The following is a 26,600-nucleotide window of genomic DNA, read 5'->3' on the forward strand; positions in this document are numbered from 1 at the left end:
AGCCCTGACCTCAACCCTACTGAACACCTTTGGGATTCATTGAAATGGTGTTTGTGAGCCAGGCTTTCTAATTCAACATCAGTACCTGACCCTAAATCCTCACAGACTCACTGCAAAATCTTGTGGAAAATCTTCCCAGAAGGTCAAAGAGTTGTGGCCAAAGGGGTGAGGGGGATCAACTCTATTAATGGTCACGGTTTTGAAATAGGATGTCCAACAAGCTGATAAAGGCGTGATAGGTGCGATAGGTGTCCACAAACACTTCTCCATACAGGATCTGTTAAATAAAGACTTTTCCCCTATATCGTGCACTTCAGTCAGTTTATACCATCTGCAGAGGGTACAGGAGCCGTGCTAATGAACTACCAGCTTTCTGCTTGAACTGATGTTTAGAAATAAAAAACAAAGAGTTGAGTTGAGACCGAGCCCTGCTAGCTATGCATGCTGTAATTAAACACTCGTTCAATTTACCACTCTACTTTCTCATGATAATAAGCGTGTGTGCGGCATGGAGTCTCAGCGCTAATGGACTCAATAAATTAGGCCTGTTTTTCAGGATACTTTGCATATCAGCAAGGTGACCTTGCCAGCTTTACCGTCTGAAACGCATATAATTGGAATCTAATTTGGGGTTTAAAGCATTCTCCAAAGGATTAGAGTACAGAAGGTGAGCATCTGTTACTGGCAGGTAGATGGGCCCGATCAACGAGCTGGTTCCCTTTTTATAACATTTCCTATAGGGGAGGTGCTGGCTTTCATTCTTATTTTACACCGCTGTATGTAAAGCAAGGTAAAGTAAACCACTGGCACTGAGACAGCAAATGGTGGGGAAGATTCAACATTTTACAGCTGTCACCGGAACAGCAATAGGAGGGGAAAGCTTAGAAATGAGGACACGTGTTTTGGTGACAAGGAGGTGATGACTCTTCACTTTGGAGAGATTTCTGCTCACTTCTGAAGTCTAGATCTGAGAAAGGGGCTGCGCCCCCGAATCATGTCAGCTACACAATGTCCACAGCATATGTGTGTCCTATGGTCTATTTTTAGTTGCATTTTGTGAGTATCCATTTTTATCCCCTTTTTTAATGAATAAATGTCTAATCGGTAATGCACTAGGTGCCTGCGGCTACTTGCTTGCTTGACTTTTCAATTTTACTTCCGATTACCCCGTCTGAGGAGGGCTGCATCCACCTAGGTTTTGGTGTTGCTGTTGCCTTTCTGCGTTCCACCACAGAAGGCCTCTTAGTGCTGGAAGTGTTGCCTAATTATTTGTGTATCTTCTATAAATGACCACCAGACATTGATCACCTATAACTGACCTATTTACAGTGGTGTGAAAAAGAACTTGGGTTCTGCAGCAGGACAATGATCCTAAACACACCAGCAAGTCCACCACCGAATGGCTGAAGAAAAACAAAATGAAGACTTTGGAGTGGCCTAGCCAAATTCCTGACCTGAATCCTATTGAGTTGTTGTGGTATGACCTTAAAAAGGCCGTTCATGCTCGAAAACCCTCTAATGTAACTGAATTGGGAAAATTCTGCAAAGATGAGTGGGCCAAAATTCCTCCAGGACGCTGTAAAAGCCTCATTGCACGTTATCGCAAACGCTTGGTTGCAGTTGTTGCTGCTAAGGGTGGCCCAACCAGTTATTAGGTTTAGGGGGCAATCACTTTTTCACACAGGGCCATGATGGTTTGGATTTTTTTTCACCTTTAATAATAAACACCTTCATTTACAAATTGCATTTTGTGTTTACTTGTGTTGTCCTTGACTATTGTTTAAATTGGTTTGATGTTCCGAAACACTTAAGTGTGACAAACATGCAAAGGAACAGGAAATGAGGAAGGGGGCAAACACTTTTTCACACCACTGTATAGCTGTGAACAGAAGAGATGTTCTACTGCGCTCATGCCGGCGGTCTTGGTGCAAAATGGTAGTATTTTCAGATGATAGATGTGTAAAGAGACCATGCATGTCCCTCATTGACCACCTATAACTGACCACCAGACATTGATCTCCTATAACCGACCACCAGACATTGATTTCTTATAACTGACCACCAGACATTGATCTCCGATAACCGACCACCAGACATTGATCACCTATAAGGGTGCTTTCACACTGGAGCGGTGTCGGCGTTAGCGGTAAAGCTGTTATAGCTGCGCTTTTCGGCTGCTAGCAGGGTGCTTTTAACCCTCTCTAGCAGCCGAAGAAAGGGTTAAAAGCTCCCATGTTGTGGCGCTACTAAAGCGCTTTGCAGGCACTTCGGCATCCCGGCACCACTCCAAAGATGCAGCTCGCAGGACTTTTTTTTCCGTCCTGCAAGCTCACTGCCCCAGTGTGAAAGCACCCGAGCTTTCACACTGGGGAGGCATGAGAGGAGCTTTTCAGGTGCTATTGTTAGCGCTAAAACGCCTGAAAAGTGCCCCAGTGTGAAAGGGGTCTAACCAGACATTGATCTCCTATAACTGACCACCAGACATGGATCACCTATAACTGACCACCAGACATTGATCTTCCTTAAATTGATTCTAAATTTTTTTCTCCATAAAATAACAAACATGTTATACTTACCTGCTCTGTGGAATAGTTTTGCACAGAGCAGCCCCTATTTAACCTCTTCTCGGGTCTCCCGCTGGTGGCCCTGGCTCCTCCCCCCTGCCAAGTGTCCTTACAGAAAGCCGTTTTCTATGAGGGCACTAGCGAGTGCTCGCTCCTGAGCGTCACTGTCTGTGTCTGTTGACACAGACAGTCAGACATGCATCCACTTTCTGCTTCCCCCTGTTGTCTCTGAGCCAATGAGGAAAAGAGCAGACAGAGCCCCTGCTCTTGTGTACATCCCTGGATTGAGATGGGGCTAAGGTAAGTATGGGGTGGAGTTTGGGTACTGCATGCAGAAGGGTTTTTACCTTAATGCATAGAATGCATTAAGTTAAAAAAAAAAAACTTCTGCCTTTAGGAACACTTTAAATTGGTTGTAAAGCTCTGAAATGAAAAATGAACAAAGTATATCCCTCTATATTGTGTACTTGCCTCAATCCAAAGCACCTAGTGTGATTTCTGTCTCCTCTCCCTTTCCTCTGCTATCTGAATTAGTCACTTTTGACAGGTTACCTCCAACGACTCCAATCTGGGAAGATGCCCCCTCCCTCCCCAGCACACAGAAGCCACAGCTGTGCATGTTTCCCTATAAAACTTTGTAGAGGGGGTGTGCCCATTCTATCCACTCAGGCCTCGCTTCTATATGCTGTGCAGTGCGTGAGGTCAGATCCCCACCCCCTGCCTGCTGGAGCTGATAAATAGCCTTTGATTTGTGTGTTTTAAAAGACTGATGATAAAAATGTATATGAAGGGTTTACAATCACTTTATCTGACCACCAGACACATACCCCCCTACAATTGACCACCAGACACAGACCCCCCCTACAACTGACCGCCAGACACTGACCCCCTACAACTGACCGCCAGACACTGACCCCCTACAACTGACCGCCAGGCACTGACCCCCTACAACTGACCGCCAGGCACTGACCCCCTACAACTGACCGCCAGACACTGACCCCCTACAACTGACCGCCAGACACTGACCCCCTACAACTGACCGCCAGGCACTGATCCCCTACAACTGACCGCCAGGCACTGATCCCCTACAACTGACCGCCAGGCACTGATCCCCTACAACTGACCGCCAGGCACTGACCCCCTACAACTGACCGCCAGACACTGACCCCCTACAACTGACCGCCAGACACTGACCCCCTACAACTGACCGCCAGACACTGACTTTCCAACAGAGGCTGGCCCTCTTGCTGATTTCACTCTGGCCAAAAGAGGGAAGAGATCCAACATAAACCTGTGACCTCAGCACTTCAAACTGATCATATGATGGTAGACTATATAACCTGAGTAAAAATCGCAAGTTCAAACTGAGCATCAGAATGGGGGAAGAAAGGGGATTTAAGTGACTTTGAACGTGGCATGGTTGTTGGTGCCAGATAGGCCGGTCTGAGTATTTAAAAAATGTCTAATCCAATGGGATTTTCACACACAACCATCTCTCGAGTTTACAAAGAATGGTTAGAAAAAGAGAAAATATCCAGTGAGTGGCGGTTGTGTGGATGAAAATGCCTCGTTGATGTCAGGGGAGAATGGGCAGATGATAAAAAGGCAACAGTAACTCAAATAACCACTCGTTACAACCAAGGTATGCAGAATACCATCTCTGAATGCACAACACACAGAACCTTGAAGCAGATGGGCTACGGCAGCAGAAGACCACACCGGACGCCACTCCTGTTGACTAAGAACAGGAAACCGAGTCTACAATTCACACAGGCCCACCAAAATTTGTCAATAGCGGATTGGTCTGATGAGTCTCGATTTCAGCTGCAACATTCAGATAGTAGGGTCAGAATTTTGCGTAATCAACTTGAAATCATGGATCCATCCTGCCTTGTATCAACAGTTCAGACAGGCGGTGGTGGTGTAACGGTGTGGGGGATTTTTTTTGCCACACTTTTGGCCCCTTAGTACCAGTTGAGCATCGTTTAAATGCCATGGCCTACCTGAGTATTGTTGCTGACCATGTCCATCCCTTTAGGACTACAATGTACCCATCTTCTGATGGCTCCTTCCAGCAGGATAATGCACCATGTCACAAAGCTCTAATCATCTCACCACTGGTTTCTTGAACATGACAATGAGGTCGCTGTACTTTAATGACCTCCACAGTCACCAGATCTCATCCAATAGAGCAGTGGTCATCAACCCTGTCCTCGGGGCCCACTAACAGGCCAGGTTTTATGTATTACCTTGGGGAGATGCAGACTAGAATATTGCAATCACTGAGCAGCAAATGCTATCACCTGTGATGTATTTCAGTTATCTTGCAAACCTGGCCTGTTAGTGGGCCCTGAGGACAGGGTTGATGACCACTGCAATAGAGAACCTTTGGGATGGGAAATTTGCATCATGGATGTGCAGCCAACAAATCTGCAGCAACTGCATGATGCTACCATGTCACTATGGACCAAAATCTCTAAGGAATGTTTCCAACACCTTGTTGAATCTATGCCACGAAGAATGAAGACAGTTCTGAAGGCAAAAGGGAGTCCAACCCGGTACTAGCAAGGTGTACCTAATAAAGTGGCCGGTGAGTGTATGTTTTCTGGTAGCCTGATACTGATAGCAGATTTGTAGCTCAATATATAAAGTAACCCAAGTCTCTGATCTCTCATTGCACAATCATATAATCATCAAAATGGAAAAGAAAATTAATTTCCAAGACATGTACAGAGGAACAGACTCTTGAATCTGAAAAGGATCCCAGGATAAAAAGTAATAATAACCTCTACAACATGGCCATGCCATCTGTGTGCCTTTGTATGATCTACAGAGAACATTCATTGCTGATGAATAATAAATGATATATTTTATTGGTAGGTGACACTATCCTTCGCCAGCCAAGGCAGTTTGTGCTTTACAGACTTGTAAGCATTACCTTCTCTGCCGTCACCCTGAGCCACCACTTTTGGGTCTGTGAATTCTGGCCGTCGTCCCGTGAACCAGCTGTAAAGAAAGAGAAATCAATAGGAGGTTATCTGAAGCAAGATTAGATTGTTACATACTGAAATAATGTAGAAATCACTTGGGTTAAAGGAGTTCTATGATCACAGTATATATATTCATTTTTATAATATCAGAATTGTATTAATAATACAAATAATTGTTATTTTTCACAACCTAATACAAGCTTACTTGAGAAATCTCTCATATTGCGAGTGCTGCCTGTCTGCTGGCTATCATGTCTTACACCTTCCTGGATTCCGTGTGTGTTTTGCAGCTTTTCCTCTACTGTTTACTTTCCATTTCTAAGGACTACATATCCCATGGTACCTTGCTGCCTGCAGTGATTGCTGTACTGACCCCGCCACCTGAAACTCCTCCTCTTAGCACTTCTGTAGTTTAGTAGGCTAGCTCTGTGAATTCTGAAACACAGCAGTACCTACTCACAGAGCATAGTGAATACATATCACAAAATTGGAATTCATGTTAGTAAATGTGTGAGGGTTTTCACAAAGTACGTATGTAAACTTAAAGGTCATTCAGAGTAATAGGAGTAGACTAGAAGCAATTAAAATATAATGTGGAAGTTAATATAGAATTTTACATTTTAGCCACAGATATGCTTTAACCCTTTCAGCAGCAGCAACGGGAGTTTTACATACACTCCTGGCTGCTGTAAATCGGACAAGCCAAATTTTGGTTGTCAGGTGGAAGCTCTTCCACACACCCCGGTACATTCCTACCCCTCAAACCAAGTTTCCAGATTTCCACTGTACCAATTGTGGACTTGGGACCGGGTGCCTCCGAGTAGAGGGGAGAAAGACCAGCGAAAGTCTGTGCTCCATTCCCTTCAATGGATGGCAGGTAAGAAATCAGGGGTCCAATAAGCCCCCGATGTCTCATTTAAGGAGATGTAAAGCCAAAGCTTTTTTTGGCAATACTTCTCTTATGGATCACTGGAGCACAGTTAGTTCTGCACTTTTGTGACCCATTTGCAGCCTACAGAGGACTGAAGTTAACTGTTGACTGAAGTCACAGAGCCAGTCCAGGCTCTAAAAAGATCTTGACCATATGTTCAGGATCCACCCAGAACCCTGGACTGGCAACTGGTTCAGCCTCTCAGTGAGGCGCTAAGAGCCTGAGCCAGCCACTCCATAGGTCAGCGCTCCAGTGATTGCAGGGGGTCAGAGCAAAGAATGGGTGACTGGCTGTACCTGGCTCATTGCTCATAGAATGCTGAGAACTGAGCCATAAGCAGTCTTTGATTGCTCAGTTCTTTGTGTACAGACGGCGGGGGACAGATGCAGCATCGGATCAAGGAGGATATTGTTTTTTTCCCCCATTAAACCATTCTATGAGCTCATTTCTCACAGAATACTGAGAACTGAGCGATAAGCAGTCTTTGATTGCTCAGTTCTTTGTGTACAGATGGTGGGGGACAGATGCAGCATCAGATCAATGAGGATATTGATTTATTCCCCTTAAACCTGGATATTCTCTTTTAAAGAGAACCTCTCACAACAAAATATTACATAGGGGACTTTAGTTCCCATATATGATTAAAAAAATATAGTTTAGTAAAACATGAATGCTACAGCTAAGCACTTAAAACATCCCATTCCCCCCACATACACACCTACCTACACCATGGACATAAACACACATCGCGCCTATGTCCAAAAACAAAGATTGTGCTACGTATGTTACAAATCGCTGCACACACCAAAGTAAGAGAAATAACTTCAGGGCCGTTATTCACAGTTATCGCTTGTCTAAACTGATGACCAGCGAGGGCTTTTAAAAATCCATCTATGGAAAATGTAGGGTAACAACATTTGTAGCTGTTACAAGGGCACACACACAATTTTAAGGCAATTGTAATTTTACTCAGCACAACCTTATATTTTATTTTACCAAAAATATGAGTAATATATTGTATTTGTGTGCCCGAAGAATAACTGTATGTCTTACGGAAATATAGCACTTACGAATAAACCATTGTTCGACAAAAAAATTTTTTTTTTAACTACCACCATTTCATTCTCTAGGGTCTCAAGTAATGTTTTTAGTAATATTCAGGCTAGCTGACTTTTAACCACTTAAATACTGAGAACTTTCACCCCCTTCCTACCCAGGCCAATTTTCAGCTTTCAGCGCTGTCGCACTCTAAATAACTATTGCGCAATCATGCAACGCTGTATCCATATGAAAATTTTTTGCATTTTTTTTCTCACACAAATAGAGCTTTCTTTTGGTGGCATTTAATCAATACTTGGTTTTCTATTTTTGGTTAAACAAACAAAAAAAAAAAAGACCAAAAGGTTTTGAAAAAATAAATAAAAATCTAGGGTTTCTATTATACAATTTTGCAAATAAGTAATTTTTCTTCTTCAATGATGTGCGCTGATGAGGCTGCACTGATGGCCACCCACATCAAATAGGGCAAAGTAGGCCGCCACTTCTTCCTCCATCGTAGCTGGTACTGACATCAGTGGTGTGGATGACCTGGCTGCTTGGGTTAGGCAGTTTCGTCAATCCCTCAGACATGTGGCAGTGCTCAGGGCTTAGCAATTGCCTGCTAGTCCTGTACACTGTCACAGGGGAGCAGGTCACATGCTTCTCCATATTCAGAAGTGTCAGGTAGTGTTAGGCCCCTTTCACACTGGGGCGGGAGCGGCATTGGCGGTAAAACGGCACTATCATTAGCACCGCTTTACCGTCATTTTAGCGGCGCTATTCGGCCGCTAGCGGGGAGGTTTTAAACCCGCCTGGTATAGCCTCTCTGCCCCATTGATTTCAATGGGCAAGAGTGGTGAAGGAGTGATGTATACATCGCTCCTTCACCGCTCCAAAGATGCTGCTTGCCGGAGTTTTTTTAACGTCCTGCAAGTGCACCACTCCAGTCTGAAAGCCCTTGAGTCTTTCACACTGGAGACACAGCAGCAGCTGTTTCAGGACGCTTTTTTTTAGCGCTATAGTGCCTTCAAAGCGCCCCAGTGTGAAAGGGGACTAAAGGTAGTGCAGGCAAGCACAGTGGGTATAGAAAAGAATCGCCTTTTGTCGCATTGCACCCTGAAATAAAGACAGACACAATTTTTGTTTTACCAAGTGGTATTTATAAATTATAACATCCAAGTGAAAGATAGAACACCAACATGTGGGGGAAAAAAAAGTTGGAAAAAGGATCACCCTCTTGTGTCAGTATTTTGTTGAATCACCTTTAATTATGGCCTTTAGTCTATTGGGATATGTCTCTACTAACGTTGCAATTTTTGCCCACTCTCATTTGCAGAACTGTTCAGTTAAATTTGATGATGACCATTTTGTGGACTGCAGTCTTCAAGTCGTTCCACAGATTTTCAATTGGGTCTAAATCTGGGTTCTGACTAGCCCATGCATGGGCAGTCACCTTTTTCACATTCAAACACTGTGTAGTCATTTTTGCTGTGTGCTTTCGGTCATTGTCATGTTGAAAGTTAAACCTTCTTCCCATTGACAACTTTCTGGCAGAAGGCAGCAAAATTATCTAAAAAATTTGATGGGAATTTTCCCCATCCATTTTTCCTTCTACCCTGAAAAGTGTTCCAGTCCCTGCTGCAGAGAAACACCCCCATAACAGGATATTACCACCTCTGTGCTTTACTATAGGAATGGTGATATTTAGATGGTGAGTTGTTTTGGATTTTCACCAGACATATTGTTTGGGGACGATGCCAAATAATTACATTTCTGTCTCATCTGACCATAACACCTTTTTCCATGTGGCCTTCGAATCTTCAAGGTGTGTTTTGGCAGAGCTCAGTTGTGACTGGATGTGGCGTTTCTTGAGTGGCTTTTTTCTAGTACCCCTCCCATACAAGCCACATTTGTGCAGAATTTGTTATCTTGTTGTCACATGCACACAATGACCACTCTGTCATAAATTCCTGCAACCGCTTCAGAGTTGCTGTAGACCTCTTGGTAGGCTCTCTGACCAGTTTATTCCTGGCTCTTTCATGCAGTTTGGAGTGCCGTCCCGATCCAGGGAGGGTCTGTGTTGTACAAAATACCTTCCACTTCCACAGGAGTTGTTAACCCTCAAGGTTTTTCACCTTAATGCATTCAATGCATTAAGGTGAAAAACCTCCTCTGCTGCAGCTGCCCCCACAGCCTCCCCTTTCTCTTATCTGGCTGGGAAGCACGCCGCACGAGTGCCCCTATGGAAAGTGGCTCTCTGTGGGGGCACTGGAGAAGAGGAGGAGCCAGGTGGGCCGCCCGGGACCCCAGAAAAGGAGGATTTGGCCCGCTCTGTGCCAAACCCTTTAAACAAAAAAAAAATTAACCTTGACAATCACTTTAATAATAGACTTCACTGTGCTTCTAGGCACTAATAAAGGCTTTGAATTTTTTTGTATCCATCTCCTGACTTGTGACTCACAACTTTATCCTGGAGATCTTTTGACAGTGCCTAAGTCAATAGCTTGCTTCAGTTACACTACTACAGACTGAATTGCTCCAGGAAAGCTCTTTTAGTGCTGGTTCACACTACTGCGATGACAGACATCACATGTAATTCGCCACGCCACTGCTGTTCACATTACATGCGATGTCAGCCATATAGATAGTATGGCTGATCTCGCACCGCATTCGGTGCAAACACGCACAGGACCCTTTTTTCTGTTGGGACCAGAATCGGATCGCATGGGTGCTCACACATATGCGATCCGATTCATGTCCGAATATGCAAGCTGAAATGGGGGTGTCGTTAACATATAATGACACTCCCCAGCAGTTCGCATATGGCAGTGTGAACTGCCGTGCGTGTCGGGAGCGATGCGGGAACCCCGCAGTTGATTTGCAGGGTTCTCGCATCGCAATAGTGTGAGCCGGCACTTAATGCTGAGCAAAATGGCCACAGCTGCTCAGTTTGAATTCAAATAGCTTTGCGTGCAATTGAAAAGGTGATTAGCTACACCTGATTGCGTTTCCAAGTAATTTATTTGGGGGGGGGGGGGATCCTTTTTATAACTCAGTAAGTCGGTCTTTGAGGTTTTTTTTCTGCCATGTTGATGATATATTTCACTTGGATAAGTTGTAAATACAGCTGAATAAATCAAAAACAGCATCTGTCTTTATATAAGGCTGCAAAGCAACAAAATATGATTATTTTAAAGGGGATGGGGGGGGGGGGGGGGTTGATTCTTTTCTATACCCACTTTTTAAGGACAATGCAGGGCCCTTTGCTCAGACACTGGTTTTACACTGTATGAGGAGTGTCACTTTAAAAAAGGAAAAAGTGATATTGTGACTTTTCACGCATTGTTTTATTTTTCTCTGATATTCTTGTACTGTTTCTCTATTGAGACAACCAATAAAATGTTATTTGAAAAAAAAAAAAGGGAAAAAGCAACATGCTTACGTCAATGTGTGTAAACTTAGCATTTTGCACCATCCCACGTCAAATTGTTCTCTATGTGTAGTATTGGTGACTTGAGTTTATCCACTGTGGAAAAACGCAGGTCACTGGAAATATTGTGAATTTTGAACGAGCCACTAGAGTGTCCTTGTGTTGATCAATGCAGCTCATCCTGGTGTGGACAGGCCCTCAAAGATATATTTATGATTACAGAGATGCATTCATTTGAGTCTTTTATATTTGTCTAGAGTCCAGCTTTAATGAAGAAAAAACGAGAAAGGAATTTATTGCTGTCTCCTCCACCTCCAGTAAATCTGCAGCCATGCCATTTTTTATTGTATTTATATTAAGTTGATAAGTGAAGCTGATAATTCCTTGGGATGGATATTCCATCGTGGGGATCCTCCTTAATGGTTGAACTGGTGTCATGAATCTAGATTCAGAAAGGTGCATGTAATTACTTCTATAGATCAGCTTGTTTGGCAGGAAGAAAACTCTGTTTTACATTGTAGTTGCTGCTCCTGTTGCCACAATATGCCCAGAGGAAATCAATGAGGTTCTTTGAAACTGGGAAAGGTAATTTGTAGCCTACCGAAAAAGATCTGGGCATGTCTACATCAGTGTGTGTAAACTAAGTGGTTTGCACAGAAAAACAGCGTACCGGTATTTGCTGACCTATATGAATGCCTTCAGAAAGAATGAAATTCCTGGAAGAGAAACAGTGATGTTTTTCCAGTAATAACACGATCTGAGCTATAATTGTTGGGTCTATCTTAGATAACTCACAGATACTGCACCAGATGATTTATGACTCTCTGTATGTCAGATAATGCAGCCCACATCCCTGCTGGACAGCTAGGAAGATTACAGCATAATATTATACTCCAGAATCAGAGTAGGGAATATTGTACTTGATATTTATGTTCAACCCCCTGAATTAAAGCTGAAAGTCTGCACTAATTTGGACTGTTTCACTTAAATTTTCTTCTGGTGGCATACAGAGCCCGTGTCCAAATATATATATAGAGATAGAGAGATAGAGAGAGAGATAGAGAGAGAGATAGAGAGAGAGCTAGAGAGAGAGATATAGAGAGAGATATAGAGAGAGATATAGAGAGAGAGAGATAGAGATAGAGAGAGAGACAGTTATGGTATGGATGAGCCTGTCTCATTGGACTTCGCTATATTAAAAAAAAACACACCTTTTGAAAAATAATGACCCTTATCCTGGTTCGTTAGCTTTTGAACCGAGCACAGTATGCATAGTTCTTGTTGTGTTACTGGAATTATCACCAACATGCTCACCGTGTAGGTTTCTGCCATAAGGTACCTTACAGGCCTTTCAAAACAGTTAAAGTGGTTGTACATTTCTGATGTGAAAATTACCAAAACCTATCCTTCTACAGTATACTGTGTACTAGTTGCAACCCAAAGCTGCCTTGTTCCTCTGCTATCTGTAGGAGTCATTTCTGACAGGTTGTGCCCACTCCACAGGATGGAGGGGGACCAGGTAGGGGGCCTCCATCAAACAGCCTGTGATTGAAAGCCTCAGCTGTGCTCCTCGAACGTCTGGGATTATTCCTTCCCTCTGTCTCTTTGTTCCTATCTGGGTGCAATCTCTGGTCGCCCCAGTATGTGATGTGAACTTAATATGCTATACAGACTTATTGCTGTATGTATTTTTTTTCTAATTATGTTTAGGTTTCTCTATACAGTTATACTGTAGCACTTTAATACTTCCTAAAGAAGCCAATGTAGCGAAACATGTTGAAGACAAAAGTACACTTGGGGCTCAGTATAATGTAATAACGTATTGTCCAACTGTATATTACCCATATATCTATGGATTTAACAGTTTGTATAAATAAAATATATACGTTTTAATACTTACCTCTTTGGTGGACTTAAGTGCATCTGAAAAATCCCATCCTATCTCTGTCAAAGTTTGTCATTTTATAGGGATGTGTTACGGGATACCTCCAACCATACTGCTATCAGTATAACCTCTGCTGTGCATGTTTCCCTATGAGATTCCGTAGAGGGGGGTGTGTCCATTTCCTCCACTGAGATCTCAGATTACACCCAGCTCTTCTCTCTGTGCAGTGTGTGACATCAGATCCCCTCCCCCCACTTCTGGAAGCTCAGAAAAGCAGTGTAAATCCTGCATTTTAAATTGACTGTAGAGAAGAGAGAGCTGTAAATATGTACAACTTATGTAGGAGGATTTCATTTCTGCGCATCGCCTGATGTCAGTCATTTCACTAGGTCTATGTAAGGGTTTACAACCACTTTAAATAATATTAAAATCCAAGAACAAAAACGTAATATAATGCAGCTTACCAGGCCCCAGATGTGGGGAAGAAAGGTATATTTGTAGTCCAGCCTAGGTGACGATCATGGCTTCTTCTACAGCTACAGTAAAGGACTAAGTGTAGCCCCCCAGGGTCAGTAAGTGTGTTATTCACAGTAATACCAGGTAAAAATAAAGTGAAAAGAAGATCCAAAAAGAAAACTATTACAGCCACCACATCTAAGAACTGGTATGCTGTCATATATTACAATTTTGTTTTTTGGGTTTAGATACATTTTACTTTGGCTGGTAAAACAGAAATCCTCTATTATATAAGCACAGACTTGTAAAATTGCCGTATTTGAAGGAGAGGAGTTTTGTCACCACTGATTTGTCAGCTCAAAGACCTAATCAAAGTCTAACTCTAGCGGCTTTTTTATATTAAAAAAAATCATTTACTGATACGTTTCCATCTGGGACATCGCATCAGGAGAAAGATGAAGATTTAATGCACAGAGCTGGTTTGCCATAATTTGCAATAAAGAATAATTGACAAATGTGGAAAAAATGCAGACAAGCAACGATTTCTTTTTAACAAGACAAACACAAGGATCTATGCTAAAGGGAAGCGAGTAGAGATTTTAATGTTTTAAAAACGTTTAGCATATAAGCAAGTCTAAACCTTGACTGAATGACATTTCAGTTGCTGAAACACTATTAAAAAGCTAATGAACAAAAAAATGTTTGTTCATTAAATATTTTTTTACATTTTTTCATCTTATGCTACATCTCAGTGCTGCTGATCTCTGGCAGTCATTTCTTGTCTGCATTTACTGTACGATGGCCGGATATAATGATGGTTTTACTATAGGATCATGTAATAAAGATACTGAATTTATCGGTGTATAACACGCATCTTAACTTTAATGCCCTGTACACACGGTTGGACATCCAGACAACAAAATCCGGATTTTAGCCCAAACTTGTCTTGCATACACACGGCTGCACAAAGTTGTCGGGAAACCCGATCGTTCAGAACGAGGTGGCGTACAACACGTACGACGGGACTATAAAGAGGGCAGTAGCTAATAGCCTTTGTCTTGTAAATTATTCTGAGCATGCGTGGCACTTTGTCTGTCGGAACAAAAAAACAAAACAAAAAAAACCCCACACGATCAGAATTGAAACGATCAGATTTTGTTGTCAGAAAATTTTAGATCCCACTCTCAAACTTTGTGTGTCGGAAATTCCAACGGAAAAAGTCTGATGGAGCCCAACACGATACGATCGCACATTTTCCATTGGAAAGTCCGACCATGTGCATTAGAAGGAAGTTTCAGAAAAAAAAAAACCTTTAAAATAAGGGTCAGTGCTCTGCAGTCTCACCAGTGTCCATGAATGCAGCCTGATCTATGCCCATCTGCAGCCTCTAATGTGCCCATTATTGCAGCCTCTAATGTGCCCATTATTGCAGCCTGTTTAGTGCCCAACTGCAGCCTCTGTGCCCATTATTGCAGCCTCTAACATGCCCATTATTGCAGCCTCTAGCATGCCCATCTGCAGCCTCTGTGCCCATTATTGCAGCCTCTAATATACCCATCTGCAGCCTCTAACATGCCCATCTGCAGCCTCTAGCATGCCCATGATTACAGCCTGTTTAGTACACATCTGCAGACTCGCCTTTGCAGATGATTGCAGCCACGGCAGTGCTGGATGACACAGATCCGCAATCTCCTGTGTATCCGGCGCTCAGTCACTCACAGTACCGCCCAGCTCATATGATGGACATAGCAGTGGTCCAATGCCGGGCCAGGGGGGCGGGACTGTGTGTGACTGAGCGGCGGATACACAGGAGATCGCGGCTCTGTGTAATCCAGTGGCGCTCGTCCCCTCCTTCCACTCCGAGGCAGCAGGGGTAAAAAGTGTGGGTTATATGCCGATAAATATGGAATAAATAGAAATCTATTGCAAATAAGAAGGCTTTACTTACTATTAAAGAGAAGTTTATTTTATATCCTGGCTGTGCTGATCAACCTGTGGTTTTAAGAGCTCATGCACACCGCAGCTCTAAAGGCTGCTTCCACAGGCGTATGAGATTTTTTTTCCCTCTGCCTCTAAACTTCCCCCTATGTTAGAATTGGGAAATGGGGGATTTTTATGGTGCCACAAATAGAACAAATTAAATAAAAATCTCAATGTTTTATTAATTTTGCATTATTCTGCAAAAAAAATCTGGTTGATCCTACTGCTCTCTATCACCACCTTCTGTCCATGTCCCCAATTAAGCTAGGGATATTTTAGCTGTGGTGGAAACGCTGTGCATGCTGTTTTCAGTGCGTTTCTATGCTGAGCATTTCCTCCCTATCAAATCTGAGCAGCCTGTGTGACTATAGAGTCACACGTCTAGGCGAATACACAGTGGTAAATGACAGCTCCCTCCCTCCCTCCTCCTCCATGCCCACTAACCAGCTAAACACAATGGGGGTAAGATATTACATGTAGAATAATGGAGGCTTCACCTCCCTCTTATTCTAAGACACAGGCTGGAGGGGCGTGACACAGCCTGTGACTGGCAGAAATCTGTTCACACTATGTTATTTACACAAAATAATAAAGATTTTATTTAAAAAAATATATTCTTGTATAACAAATTAAAACAGTTATTGCGATTTGTTTTTACTCTGTATCCCAAAGGCTATTATTTTTTTTGAACATGTGACCAGCAGCATAGGACTAGAAGCTCCTCCTGCTTTCCCTGCAGACAAGCTGGAAAATATCCAGGTCATGTGACCGCTGTATAATGATTAGGAAATAGGTACTTTTTAAATTAAATTAATTACAGTGCCATCATCTATATACAGAAATGGAAGGGACAGTGTAAATGAAAGCGTGTGTGTTTAGTATCACTTTATTTTCTTTTATATATAAATATTCATATATATATATATATATATATATATATATATATATATATAGATATATATAGATATATATAGATATATATATATAATATGTATGTATGTATTTTGGTCATTTAGGAGTGTAAAATTAGCTGAGGGGTGCGTCTGGAAGAAAACAAGAAAGCGCTTGTAAATGGGAACGCTCAAAAACGGCCATAAGTTTGTGTGATAAGACGTGCAATGGCAAAATGCAAGTTTTTAACTCTGGTTTAATCGTTTTTTCTCTGCTAGCAGTTCTGGCATTTTTAGGTTATCTAGTGTGTATGAGGCCTAAATCTGACAAAAGTTAAATGAACTAGTTGCTTTGCTATGCAAAGAATCTATGATAAATGGGGCCCATGGACAAAATCAAATATTGTTTTACAGTCACGATTGGATCTTTAGGTAAAAAAACATATATATTTCAGAGAGCTGGTTAGGGCATAAAAAATGTAAAATGGCAAAACGCTCTTAAAACAAATTCAGCAGACGAGACTGCCTTTCCTGCTGTGTTTTAATTGGCTTGAACTTGGAACTCAGCACAGGGAAATGCTACAAGTCTTCTCCAATAACAGGCCTCATTAATGCTTGGTTGGACTGGAAATCTATATGCGGCACTCATGGTCGCTGCAGACTCCAAGTATGACACTTTGAATTAACTTTGTGCTGGGAGGGACAGACAACTGCAATCCTGAGAAATCCATGGCTGCATTGCGATGTGCGATGATCTATTAAAAAAAAAGGGGGGGGACGACGACAACGTCTGAACTAGTGGGGTTCACATGTCCATCCCTCGCTAATGGTCAGTGGTGAAATCTGAGATATTACAAGCTGTACTGCCCTATTCTACAACACAGGGACGCTTCCATCATTACCCGTTAACCCCATAACCCCCCCAGGCAGTTGAAGAAGAAAGCTACTTTAAAATGGAACTTAGTCTTGTGGACTTTATATAGCTGGAGGGGAGGCAAGTTTTGAAGGATTTAGTGCTTTATTATCAAAAGCACACACCATATTACCACTCAGTTATGCATGCTTCAAAAAGCAAAAGGAGAGAAACAATTAGGAATAAATGATATCCTGGTCAGTGCTGCAGGCGACCAGAAGATATCTTTATCTTTAAGTCTGTGTAACCGTATATAGCAATGGAGTCATTTTTCAAAAAACGCACCACGTTTATCATTTGAAAGTCATCCTTTTTAGACTGGTGTTTTACAAGCGTTAATGACAGGTTAAAAAACGCTCTCCAAATGCCCTATGCGCAGTTTTGAAGCGTTTCATGAGCGTTAGGGCGCATTAAAACAGCTTCACAAATGCCCGTTTTTAAATGGGAAGTGACATTACAGGAAATAAACTAATTTTAACGTCCCACAAGCACACCGCAAGCAACTGCCTGCCAGAGTGTTTGCGAAGCATTACTATAGACTTGATTAGGAGGCGTTGAAAGGCCTAAGATCATGTGCCTAAGATCTATAGATCGACTTGGGTACAATCAGCCTGTCCATAGATGGATCGAATCTTAGCCAGTTCAGCGGGAAATTTCACTTGTTTTATTTATTTATGTATTTTTTTTATTAAGTTTTACATATTACATATTATATATATAAAAAAAAATCATTGTACATCGTATTATCAAAAAAAATTTTTTAACCATGTTCTAAGAAATCTTTCCTCCCCCCCACTCCTCTCCTACGTTCTGTATTCTCCTTTTTCTCCTTTGTTTAATCTCCATTGATCTAAATCACCCGATTTCTCCCTGCAGGATCTTCGTATAGTCTTTAGTTCCTTTAAATTCTTCCCGCTTCCTCCAGATCTTTTTGAGGTTTACTGATCGCTCTTCTTCTCTTATACACCAGTCCCTCAGAGTAGGACTATCCAACTCTCTCCATTTTCTTGGTATAGCACCTTTTGCGGCATTAATTAAATATGGTAATGTTGATTCTTTATACTGTTTTATTGTCTTTTCTGTGTTATAGAATAAACATACCCACGGGTCATCAACTATATCTATTTCCGATATTACCTTCATATAATGTTGTACCTTTTGTCAATATTCCCTTATCTTCGGGCATTCTCACCAGATAAGCAACATTGTACCCCTCCCATCACATCCCCTCCAGCACAGTGTGGATATCTCTGATTGATAGTACCATCTCATTAAGATTTTATAGTCCATTTCTCTGGTGTTTATGTCCAAGGCTGTACTATATACACCTCAGTATTCCTGTCCGGGGGTGACAACATTCACCCATTATACAGTATCTACAGAAGGGTGACAGAATTGCCTCCCCCTATTCTCTTCTTCATAACACAGATACCAGTGTTCTGTAGTCCTGAGAAACATCTTTAATGCCTCATGCACACTGGGTGTTTGTTCAGACCCTCCAAATGACTTTTCTGCTGGCAGGAGAAAAGCGGCTTAAAAAATGCAATAATAGCCACGTATTGCAAACACATTTAGGCACATCAAGCATTTCAGTGTTAATGGATTCCATTGGCCAAAATATTAATTTATTCTGGCCATTGGAATCAATTAATGCTCAAACGTGCCTAAATTCTCCTATCTTTTAGGTGTAGTTACATGCATTTACATGCATTTGGGGGCGTTCCTCATTTTTTGTGCTCTTCAACTGTTCTCCCGAACGTAGCTGTGATGTTTCTCTTTTTTTTCAGCCTGTAAATGCTCTTCTTCTAATTTGCCTGCAGAGATGCTTTTTTTTTTACAAAAAAAAACAAAAAACGCCTAGCGCCTGTAAAAGCTGCGTTTTTTAAAGCCCAGAGTCCATGAAGCCATACGAGTGCAGCAGAGGCAGAGAGCATGGGAATTTATCAGCTGACAAGGTTTCTGAAAGGATTAACAGGTATTTGTTTGTACTTCCTGAACAAAATGCGTTCAATGGTTAATTTAACTACTTCCCATCCGTAGGACGTCCTCGGTTGAAGTGGTTATACTGGGATGATGCCTGCACCTACAGGCATCATCCCGGTATGGAATTTTTCAGCCGGTGATTCCATTTTTAGCAGAAGAGATGTAGGGAAGAGGCCCTTGTCCTCATCAACATGTGGACAAGGTGCTTTGGGTTGGGGGGGCTCCCCCAAAGCACCCACCCCACCATGTTGAGGGCATGTGGCCTGGTACGGCTCGCTCGTCCCCACCCCCTTTCCTGACCTGCCAGGCCCTGTGCTCAAATAAGGGTCGTATGGATTTTGGGGGGAGGACCCCATGCCCTTTTTTTAGCGTGGGGATCCCCCTTAGAATCCATACCAGACCAAAGGTCCTGGTAAGCTCTTTGAGGGGGAACCCACTGCAGTTTTTTTTTTTTTTTAACATTTTGCGTGGAGTTCCCCCTAAAGCAGGGATCCTCAAACTACGGCCCTCCAGCTGTTGCGGAACTACGGATCCCATGAGGCATTGTAAAACTTTGACATTCACAGACATGACTAGGCATGATGGGAATTGTAGTTTCTGAACAACTGGAGGGCCATAGTTTGAAGACCCCTGCCCTAAAGATTCATACCAGACACAGTACCTGGTATTGTCGGGGATCAAAGTCAGATCCCTGTTGATTGAAGTCGGATTTAAAAAAAAAAATTATTGGACGTGTTTTATAGCAGAAAGTAAAAAATATTGTTATTTTTTTTCAAAATTTTCTTTTGTTGTTGATAGTCCAAAAATAAAAACCACAGAAGTATTCAAATACCACCAAAAGAAAGCTCTATATGTGGAAAAAAAGGACATCAATTTTATTTGTGTAGAAAGTTGCACGACTGTACAACTGTCAGTTAAAGCAACGCAGCGCCGTATTGCAAGAAATGGCCAGGTCATTAAAGAAGTATAGTCAAAGCTTGTTTGGCTGTTTGTCTCCTATAGATCACAAGAGTACAATTCGTTTTGCACTCCTGTGACCCGTTTTCAGCAGAGAGCAGGCTGTCTCTCTGCTGACATCATAGATTTCAGTCCAAGCATCACCTCATCCCGACAATGGGAGTCTAGACCTGCCACATGCCTGGACTTGTTCTGTTTCAGCCTCTCAGCAAGTCGCTGAGAAGGCAGCCCCCCGCCCCTCCACAGCTCAGCGCTCAAGTGAGCGAGTAGGAATCAGAGAGGAGAGCTGTGACTGACAGTCAGCAGCTCTCTGCTCGGGGAACTGTGAGAACCGAGCCATCGGCGGTGTTCGATCACTCAGTTCTCAGTGCAGAGGTGCCGGGGGACAGATGTAGCGTCCGATGCTGCATCCACCTAGCCAAGTATGAAACTGAAAAAGAAATTCCTTTACTTCTCTTTTAAGTGGGTGAAACCCTTCCGGGCTAAAGTGTTTATATGCGGTTTACTACTGCTTTAACTGACATCTTAGTCCCGTTTATTGAAAATAGAAGGTCAGTAAAAGTTTTTGGCTGGAGCTAACCTTTGAAAGAGGGTGCTGCCACCATCAACTTTAAAGTATTTCTGCACATCTCCAAATGCTTTCAGCGGGTTTCTGTTTTTAATCCCCAAATGGAATAAAACATGCATGAGCTTGTCAGGGCGTTGAGGGAAACTTCAAAGTGTCCGTGATCAAGGCTGACGTAGGATCAGACGAGATATTCTGTAAACGACATCGGTAACCGTCACTTTTAGAGATTGCCGCAGTGTAGAGAGATATTTACTGTTTACTAGGCGCACACATACAAACTTGTATTGGCTCTGATAACAAACCCCAACACTGCTAGTAATACATAGATGTGCTGTAGAAAATTTGTATTGGACTAATGTAAAACCCCAAAAACTTTTAGTGTAAATTAGCTAAGTCAATTCTGAGTAGGGCTGAAATTAATCGATTATTATTTTCATAATCGATTAATCGGCCAGTAACTTAATGGGGTTAAAAAAATAAAATAAAATGAGCCCTTTATAGTACAAAAATATAATCACTACTATAAATATTACTTTCACTGTTCTACGGTAAATAAATTAACCCCTTCCAGTAGTGATTATCTGCTTTTTTTTGTACTATAAAGGGCTAATTTTAGTCTTTTTAACCCTATTGTTACCAAACATCTTAGACCTGGTTCACATCTATATGTTTATTGGTGCTTTTTGTAGAAACGCACTACATTTCATTTACATGGTTTCCTATGGGACAGGTTCATATAAGTGCTTTTTTCAGCCGCTGCATATTTGGAAAGGGTCAGGGACTTTTAACGCAAAGCGGTGCTTTTTTGGTTCAATATACTTCAATGGAGAAGCTGCAGAAAAGGATGTAGTGTGTTTTTGCAGCAATTTGTGTTTTTTAATCTGCCCAAAAAAAAAAAAAAAGAAAACGTAAATTGAAGTAAAATCACATGCACAAAAATCAAAACGCACAGCAAAAAGCACTGCCGAAACAGATCAGAAGCAAAAACTGCATAGGTGTGTACCGAGCCTTATGCTGGCCTCACAGATCAATTTTCTGGTGAGAATATTCAGATGAAAAATCTTTGTACATTCACTGAATGAAAGAATTCTATTTCCAAATTTTCCCGTCACTGTGGTTCAAAATGAACGTCAATTTGACCGACTTTTTTTTTTTTTTTTTTAAGGTTATTAACCGATTAATTCGAAACAATAATCGGCCAACTAATTCTGAGTGTGCAAAGTCTTATGCCCCGTACACACGATCAGATTTTCCGACCACAAATGTTGGATGTGAGCTTGTTGGTGGAAAATCCGACCGTGTGTATGCTCCATCGAACATTTGTTGTAGGACTTTCCACAAACAAACGTTGGCTTAGCAGGTTCTCAAATTTTCTGCCCCAACTAATTTTTGTTGTCGGACTTTCCGATCATGTGTACACAAGTCCGGAAAGTCCACACAATGGAGAATTAACATTCGTGACGTGGCAAATTTGGAAATTTCCAAATTCAGCACACAATTCTCTTCTTCTTTAATGGGATAATAATGAAGCTGCTTTGCTGGTGATACTGATGGAGTTATTGCAAACAAATGTTCAAAAGCTTTTTTTTCCAAGTGATATCAAGAATAATAATAATAATAATAATAGCGCTAAATGAAAAATGCAAAAAGAAAAGTGCGAATCAACACTCACCAAACTTCTACTAACATGAAATTAGCAGAAGGAGCCCAAAGGGTGGCGCTAAAGAGCTGAAAAACCACGTAGTACATCTAGTACGTCACTATGTTCATAATTGTTGGCCAACATTTGTGTAACCGTTCGTATGCAAGACAAGTTGGAGCCAACAACCTTCGAACAAAATTCCACGGTTTTGTTGGAAAGTCCGATCCCGTGTACGGGGCATTAGAATAAACTCCATCCAACTCCAAAAGGGGGGGGGGTGGCTATTCTTAAGAGCTGTAATCCCTAAACCCTTCCTCTGATTTGGATGTACATACCCCCAAATTAAATCTGAGAGTGTGCACTTTCAGCCCATATCCATTATATAACTATAGCTTGAATATGTTTTGGTAAATACCTGAAAAAACTAAAAGTGTGCCTGTGTCCAAACATATATGGATCTAACTGTATGTGTGAACGTGGGTGCTGCTTACAGAACTTTTTCTGTTAGTCTATTATACTGGTTATATTTTAATGCCATTTAATGAAGTTAGAGTCACGCTATGTGAGCATTTGTCTCATGAGGTTGCTTACATGATATGGAGCTAGATCTGATCTGATATCCAGGGGAGGAGGAAAGGAGAGAGAATGATCGATCTTTGATGTGCACACGCTGTCAGACCTCCTATTAGAGCAGAAGTCACATAGTGTGTGATGAGCGTTTTGATATCTGTAGGGTGATGGAGGAAGAACACCTGTGGATCGAAGCAGAAGCTTCAAGTTTACGGTTTTCTGGAAACCCTAATTAGAAGAAATCTAATTTTTAGCCTGTTGGACTTTTAGGTTTGTGGATTCATTTTATGTGTAAAAGGGAGAGGGAGTTTTCAGGCCTCTCTTAGGATTTATTCAAATTTCATGCAGATATATTACATTAAGATATTATTAAAGGTGAACCTTCCTGGTCTTATCAGAACTTCTGAGGAAGTTTTAATTGTGATCTACCAGATCGGCCCTAATTTGGAGACAGAATCACTGAGCACGTGTGAATTCTTCCATCACTCAAATATATTCAGTTTCACAAAACTGCTCTTTAATTAAAAAGATTGGATCATTGAGGTGTTCCAGTACAGGGGAATTAGAATCATGGCAGTAATCAACAGGTGTGGCACTACCAGCCGCTTGCACTGGTCAGTAGACTAATGAGTTAGCCAGAAGCTTTGCAATCAAGCCTGGCCCAGGGTGAGGATGATGTTGCCATGTTTCCCCCCCTTTCATCTCATGTCCCAGGAGGCTGCAGGACCTGTCTCCCTGCACCACGTGAATTTTAAAGTATTATTTAATACTGTGTGAAGTTCCTCTTTAAGCTCCACAACTTTTCCAGCAATAAGGTGAATATATCAGGAACATGGAATTTAACTTGACAAATGTGTGATAAAACCTAGATAACGGTTTGAGACTGAGCTGGTTGAGGGGGTTGACGCAAACTCCAGTATTTTTGTTCTCCACTTCTCTGATAGCTTTTGGTGAAGTTCCACTTCCCACTGAGAAAGGTAGGGGTTTGTAAGCAAAGCAGTATCTTATATAGTTGCAAGATCCCACATGTTGAGGTATTAGCAAAAGATATTCCAAAATTTCCAAAAAGAGCTTTCATGGTCCTGGTAGGTTTTGGTAGAGATTCTAACCAAAATCACTTTTTCATATTTGCATACATACAATGATCTTAAAAGAGAAGTTTGAAATTTATACTCACGGAAGTGGATACAGCAATGATCCAATGCTGCATCTGTCCACTGCCGCCTCTACATCAAGAACTGAGTGATCATAAACTGCTAATCGTACAGTTCTCAGCCTTCAGTGAGCAGAGAGCCGTGACTGTCAGCCATTGGCTCTCTGCTCTGCCCCTCCAGTGCTCACTGGAGAGCTGGACTGGGGAGGGGGTGGGAGCGGCTGGCTTAGCGATGCGCTGAGAAGTTGAGCCAGTTGCCGGTCCAGGCATCTGGTTGGTTTCCAACAGTCTGCTGAACACTGGTCATAGGACTGCATAGCGAACTACACTTCTGTGATCATCAGAAGTAGGGCCAAAAAAGCTTTGGCTCTACTTCTCCTTTAACACATAAGGGTCTTTTTATAAAGCAGTAAGTGGTGACTTTCACCACTCTGGTGGTAAATCTTCAAGGTCCTTGTGTTTTAAATTAGGGTGATTGGTTCTCCACCAGAGAATGTTTGGTGAAAGTCACATTTACTGCTTTATAAAACGGATCCCATACAGTATTTGCTATATATGGACATACTTTATATGTATATTATGACCATAGTGCTGCTTAAGGGCCGGTTCACACTGCAAAGTTGCATGACAAGTCATGCCCAATAACGGCAATGGAACCGTTCTAACCAGTGCGACTCAAGTCGATCCGGCTTAGAAAACGGTTACTATACTACTTTGGGGCGACTTCACCACAACTTGCATTGACTTCTGTTGAAGTCAAGGATGTCGGCTTCAAAGCCGCGCTGATGTGAACCGGCGCTTAAGATGATTTCCATGTATGGATATTTTATACATAAGTTACATTTGGCCAGCTTGGACCAGTGTGACTATGTATATACCATACCTGGCTGATCTTCCTGGAAGCTGGAAATCACTATATACACACCGCTACTCCAGCGACCGCCACTTGCTTCTGAGTCCCATGCCGAGTGGCTACCCATTCAGAACACAGGAGGTCACCCGCTCAACAATGGTGCTATTCAGAGGATGCTTTGCATTTTCTCATTGAATGCAAAGTGTTCTCCGATTGGACGAAAGAGCAGCCCCTCCGCAACGGAACCCAAAAGCTAGTGGAGGTCACTGGAGTAGCGGTGTGTATACAGCAATTTCCAGCTTCCAGGGGAATCGGTCAAATATGGTATATACATAGTTACATTGATCAAAGCTGGACCAATGTTACTATGTATAAAATATCCATATCTGGAATTCTTCTTTAAAACAGAAGAACATTATATCATAGTTATGAGAAAACATCACATTTAGAGTAAGAGCAAAGTTATTACACAGAACAAAATTATACATAAACTCTCTTTTAGGAGAATTATTTTCTTTTTGCAAGTTGAAGAAAGCAGGTCTGGCAAGTTAACCAGTTTGTTAAGGGGAAAATTAACAATAACAGTGTTCAGATTGGCTATCAGGCCACTGCGTGGGCGAACAGATAAACTACAACCATTAGCGAGGTGCTGAGAGAGCGAGCGCCTGAAAGTGATGAAAACAAACAAAAGGCGATGATGAAAATGAAGTCCAGCTGAAATGGGGACTTTATCTTCTACACAAAGAGCACAAATGAAAAGCTGAATTACAGGAACTTTAAAAGGGACCATTTAGGATTCTCACACAGCTTTCAAAGGTAGAAGCAGCGAGGGAAAGAATTCTACAGAGGCTCTTCACTGTGGTACTCCATAAACGGGACTCGGGAAATGGGTACCGTAATATTTAAATACCCAGAAGTAAAATGAAAGTCTAGGTCGGGCTCCTATTTAAAGTTTAAATCCAGGTATACAGCTGAATACACAGATTAAATTCATATATGGTAGCTTCTTTATCAGACAAAGGATTTGTATCTCTGTCCATGCAGTCAATAGATTTACACAGGATAGCCCTGTCTGGCAGAGCAGGAGACCGAATTTCTTTGATGTCATTGTTAAATACATTTACAGGTCTTGTCCCTGCCACAAGATTTTGACTGGACAGTGAAAGGAGAAGATCAACAATGATGAGCACATCTTTTGGTTCCAGTGGCGGCCCGTGCATTAAGGGCGCACGGGCGCTGCTCTCTCTCTCTCCTGCCACCCCCTCTGTGCTCTATGGATAGATTCATGCATTGCATGAATCTATCCATGTCCGTCGTGGCCACCCCCCATTCAGGCGTCCAGCCCCTTTTCAGGCGCCTGATGCATGAATTACAGCGGCAGGGGTATTTTTGAAGCACCTGATTAGAGCCATAGGCTCTAATGGGCGTCAAAAACGGTGACCTGCAAGCGCCATGCTTGGCACTGACATTACACTCAGCTGTGTTAGGAAAACAAATGAATATTCACTTTCCTAACATGGAAACGCCTCTCCGCCAATCAGGTGCTCAGGTCTGTTACCTGTCACCCGATTTTGCTGAAACGACAGGCGTCCTATTGGATGTCTATCAGGGAGAGGACGGGAGTTGGGAGACTAAGACAGACCACTAAGACAGGGTAAGTGCCGGGCAGACGGCAAGCAGGCGGGGGGGGGGGGTCACACTGGCGGCATTTGATGAAACAGTGGCAGGATTTAATGAGCACACTGGCTGCAATTGATGGGTACACTGGCAGCATTTGATGGGCACACTGGCTGCAAC

At 42.2% G+C, this 26,600-nt stretch overlaps 1 protein-coding gene across 2 annotated transcripts in view; it reads right to left on the minus strand.

Annotated features, from left to right (window-relative positions):
- B9D1 (B9 domain containing 1) overlaps positions 1 to 26,600 on the minus strand; it is a 224,601-nt gene that overhangs the window by 105,028 nt on the left and 92,973 nt on the right. For both annotated transcript variants that reach the window (XM_077449416.1, XM_077449415.1), the window contains exon 6: positions 5,503 to 5,570. In XM_077449416.1, the coding sequence (XP_077305542.1) occupies positions 5,503 to 5,570 (68 nt within the window). The remainder of the gene's footprint in view (positions 1 to 5,502; positions 5,571 to 26,600) is intronic.

Source organism: Lithobates pipiens, unplaced genomic scaffold, assembly GCF_037356315.1.
Source record: "Lithobates pipiens isolate NorthernLeopardFrog02 unplaced genomic scaffold, aLitPip1_a1.2 Scaffold_22, whole genome shotgun sequence".
Taxonomy (NCBI): Eukaryota; Metazoa; Chordata; class Amphibia; order Anura; family Ranidae; genus Lithobates; species Lithobates pipiens.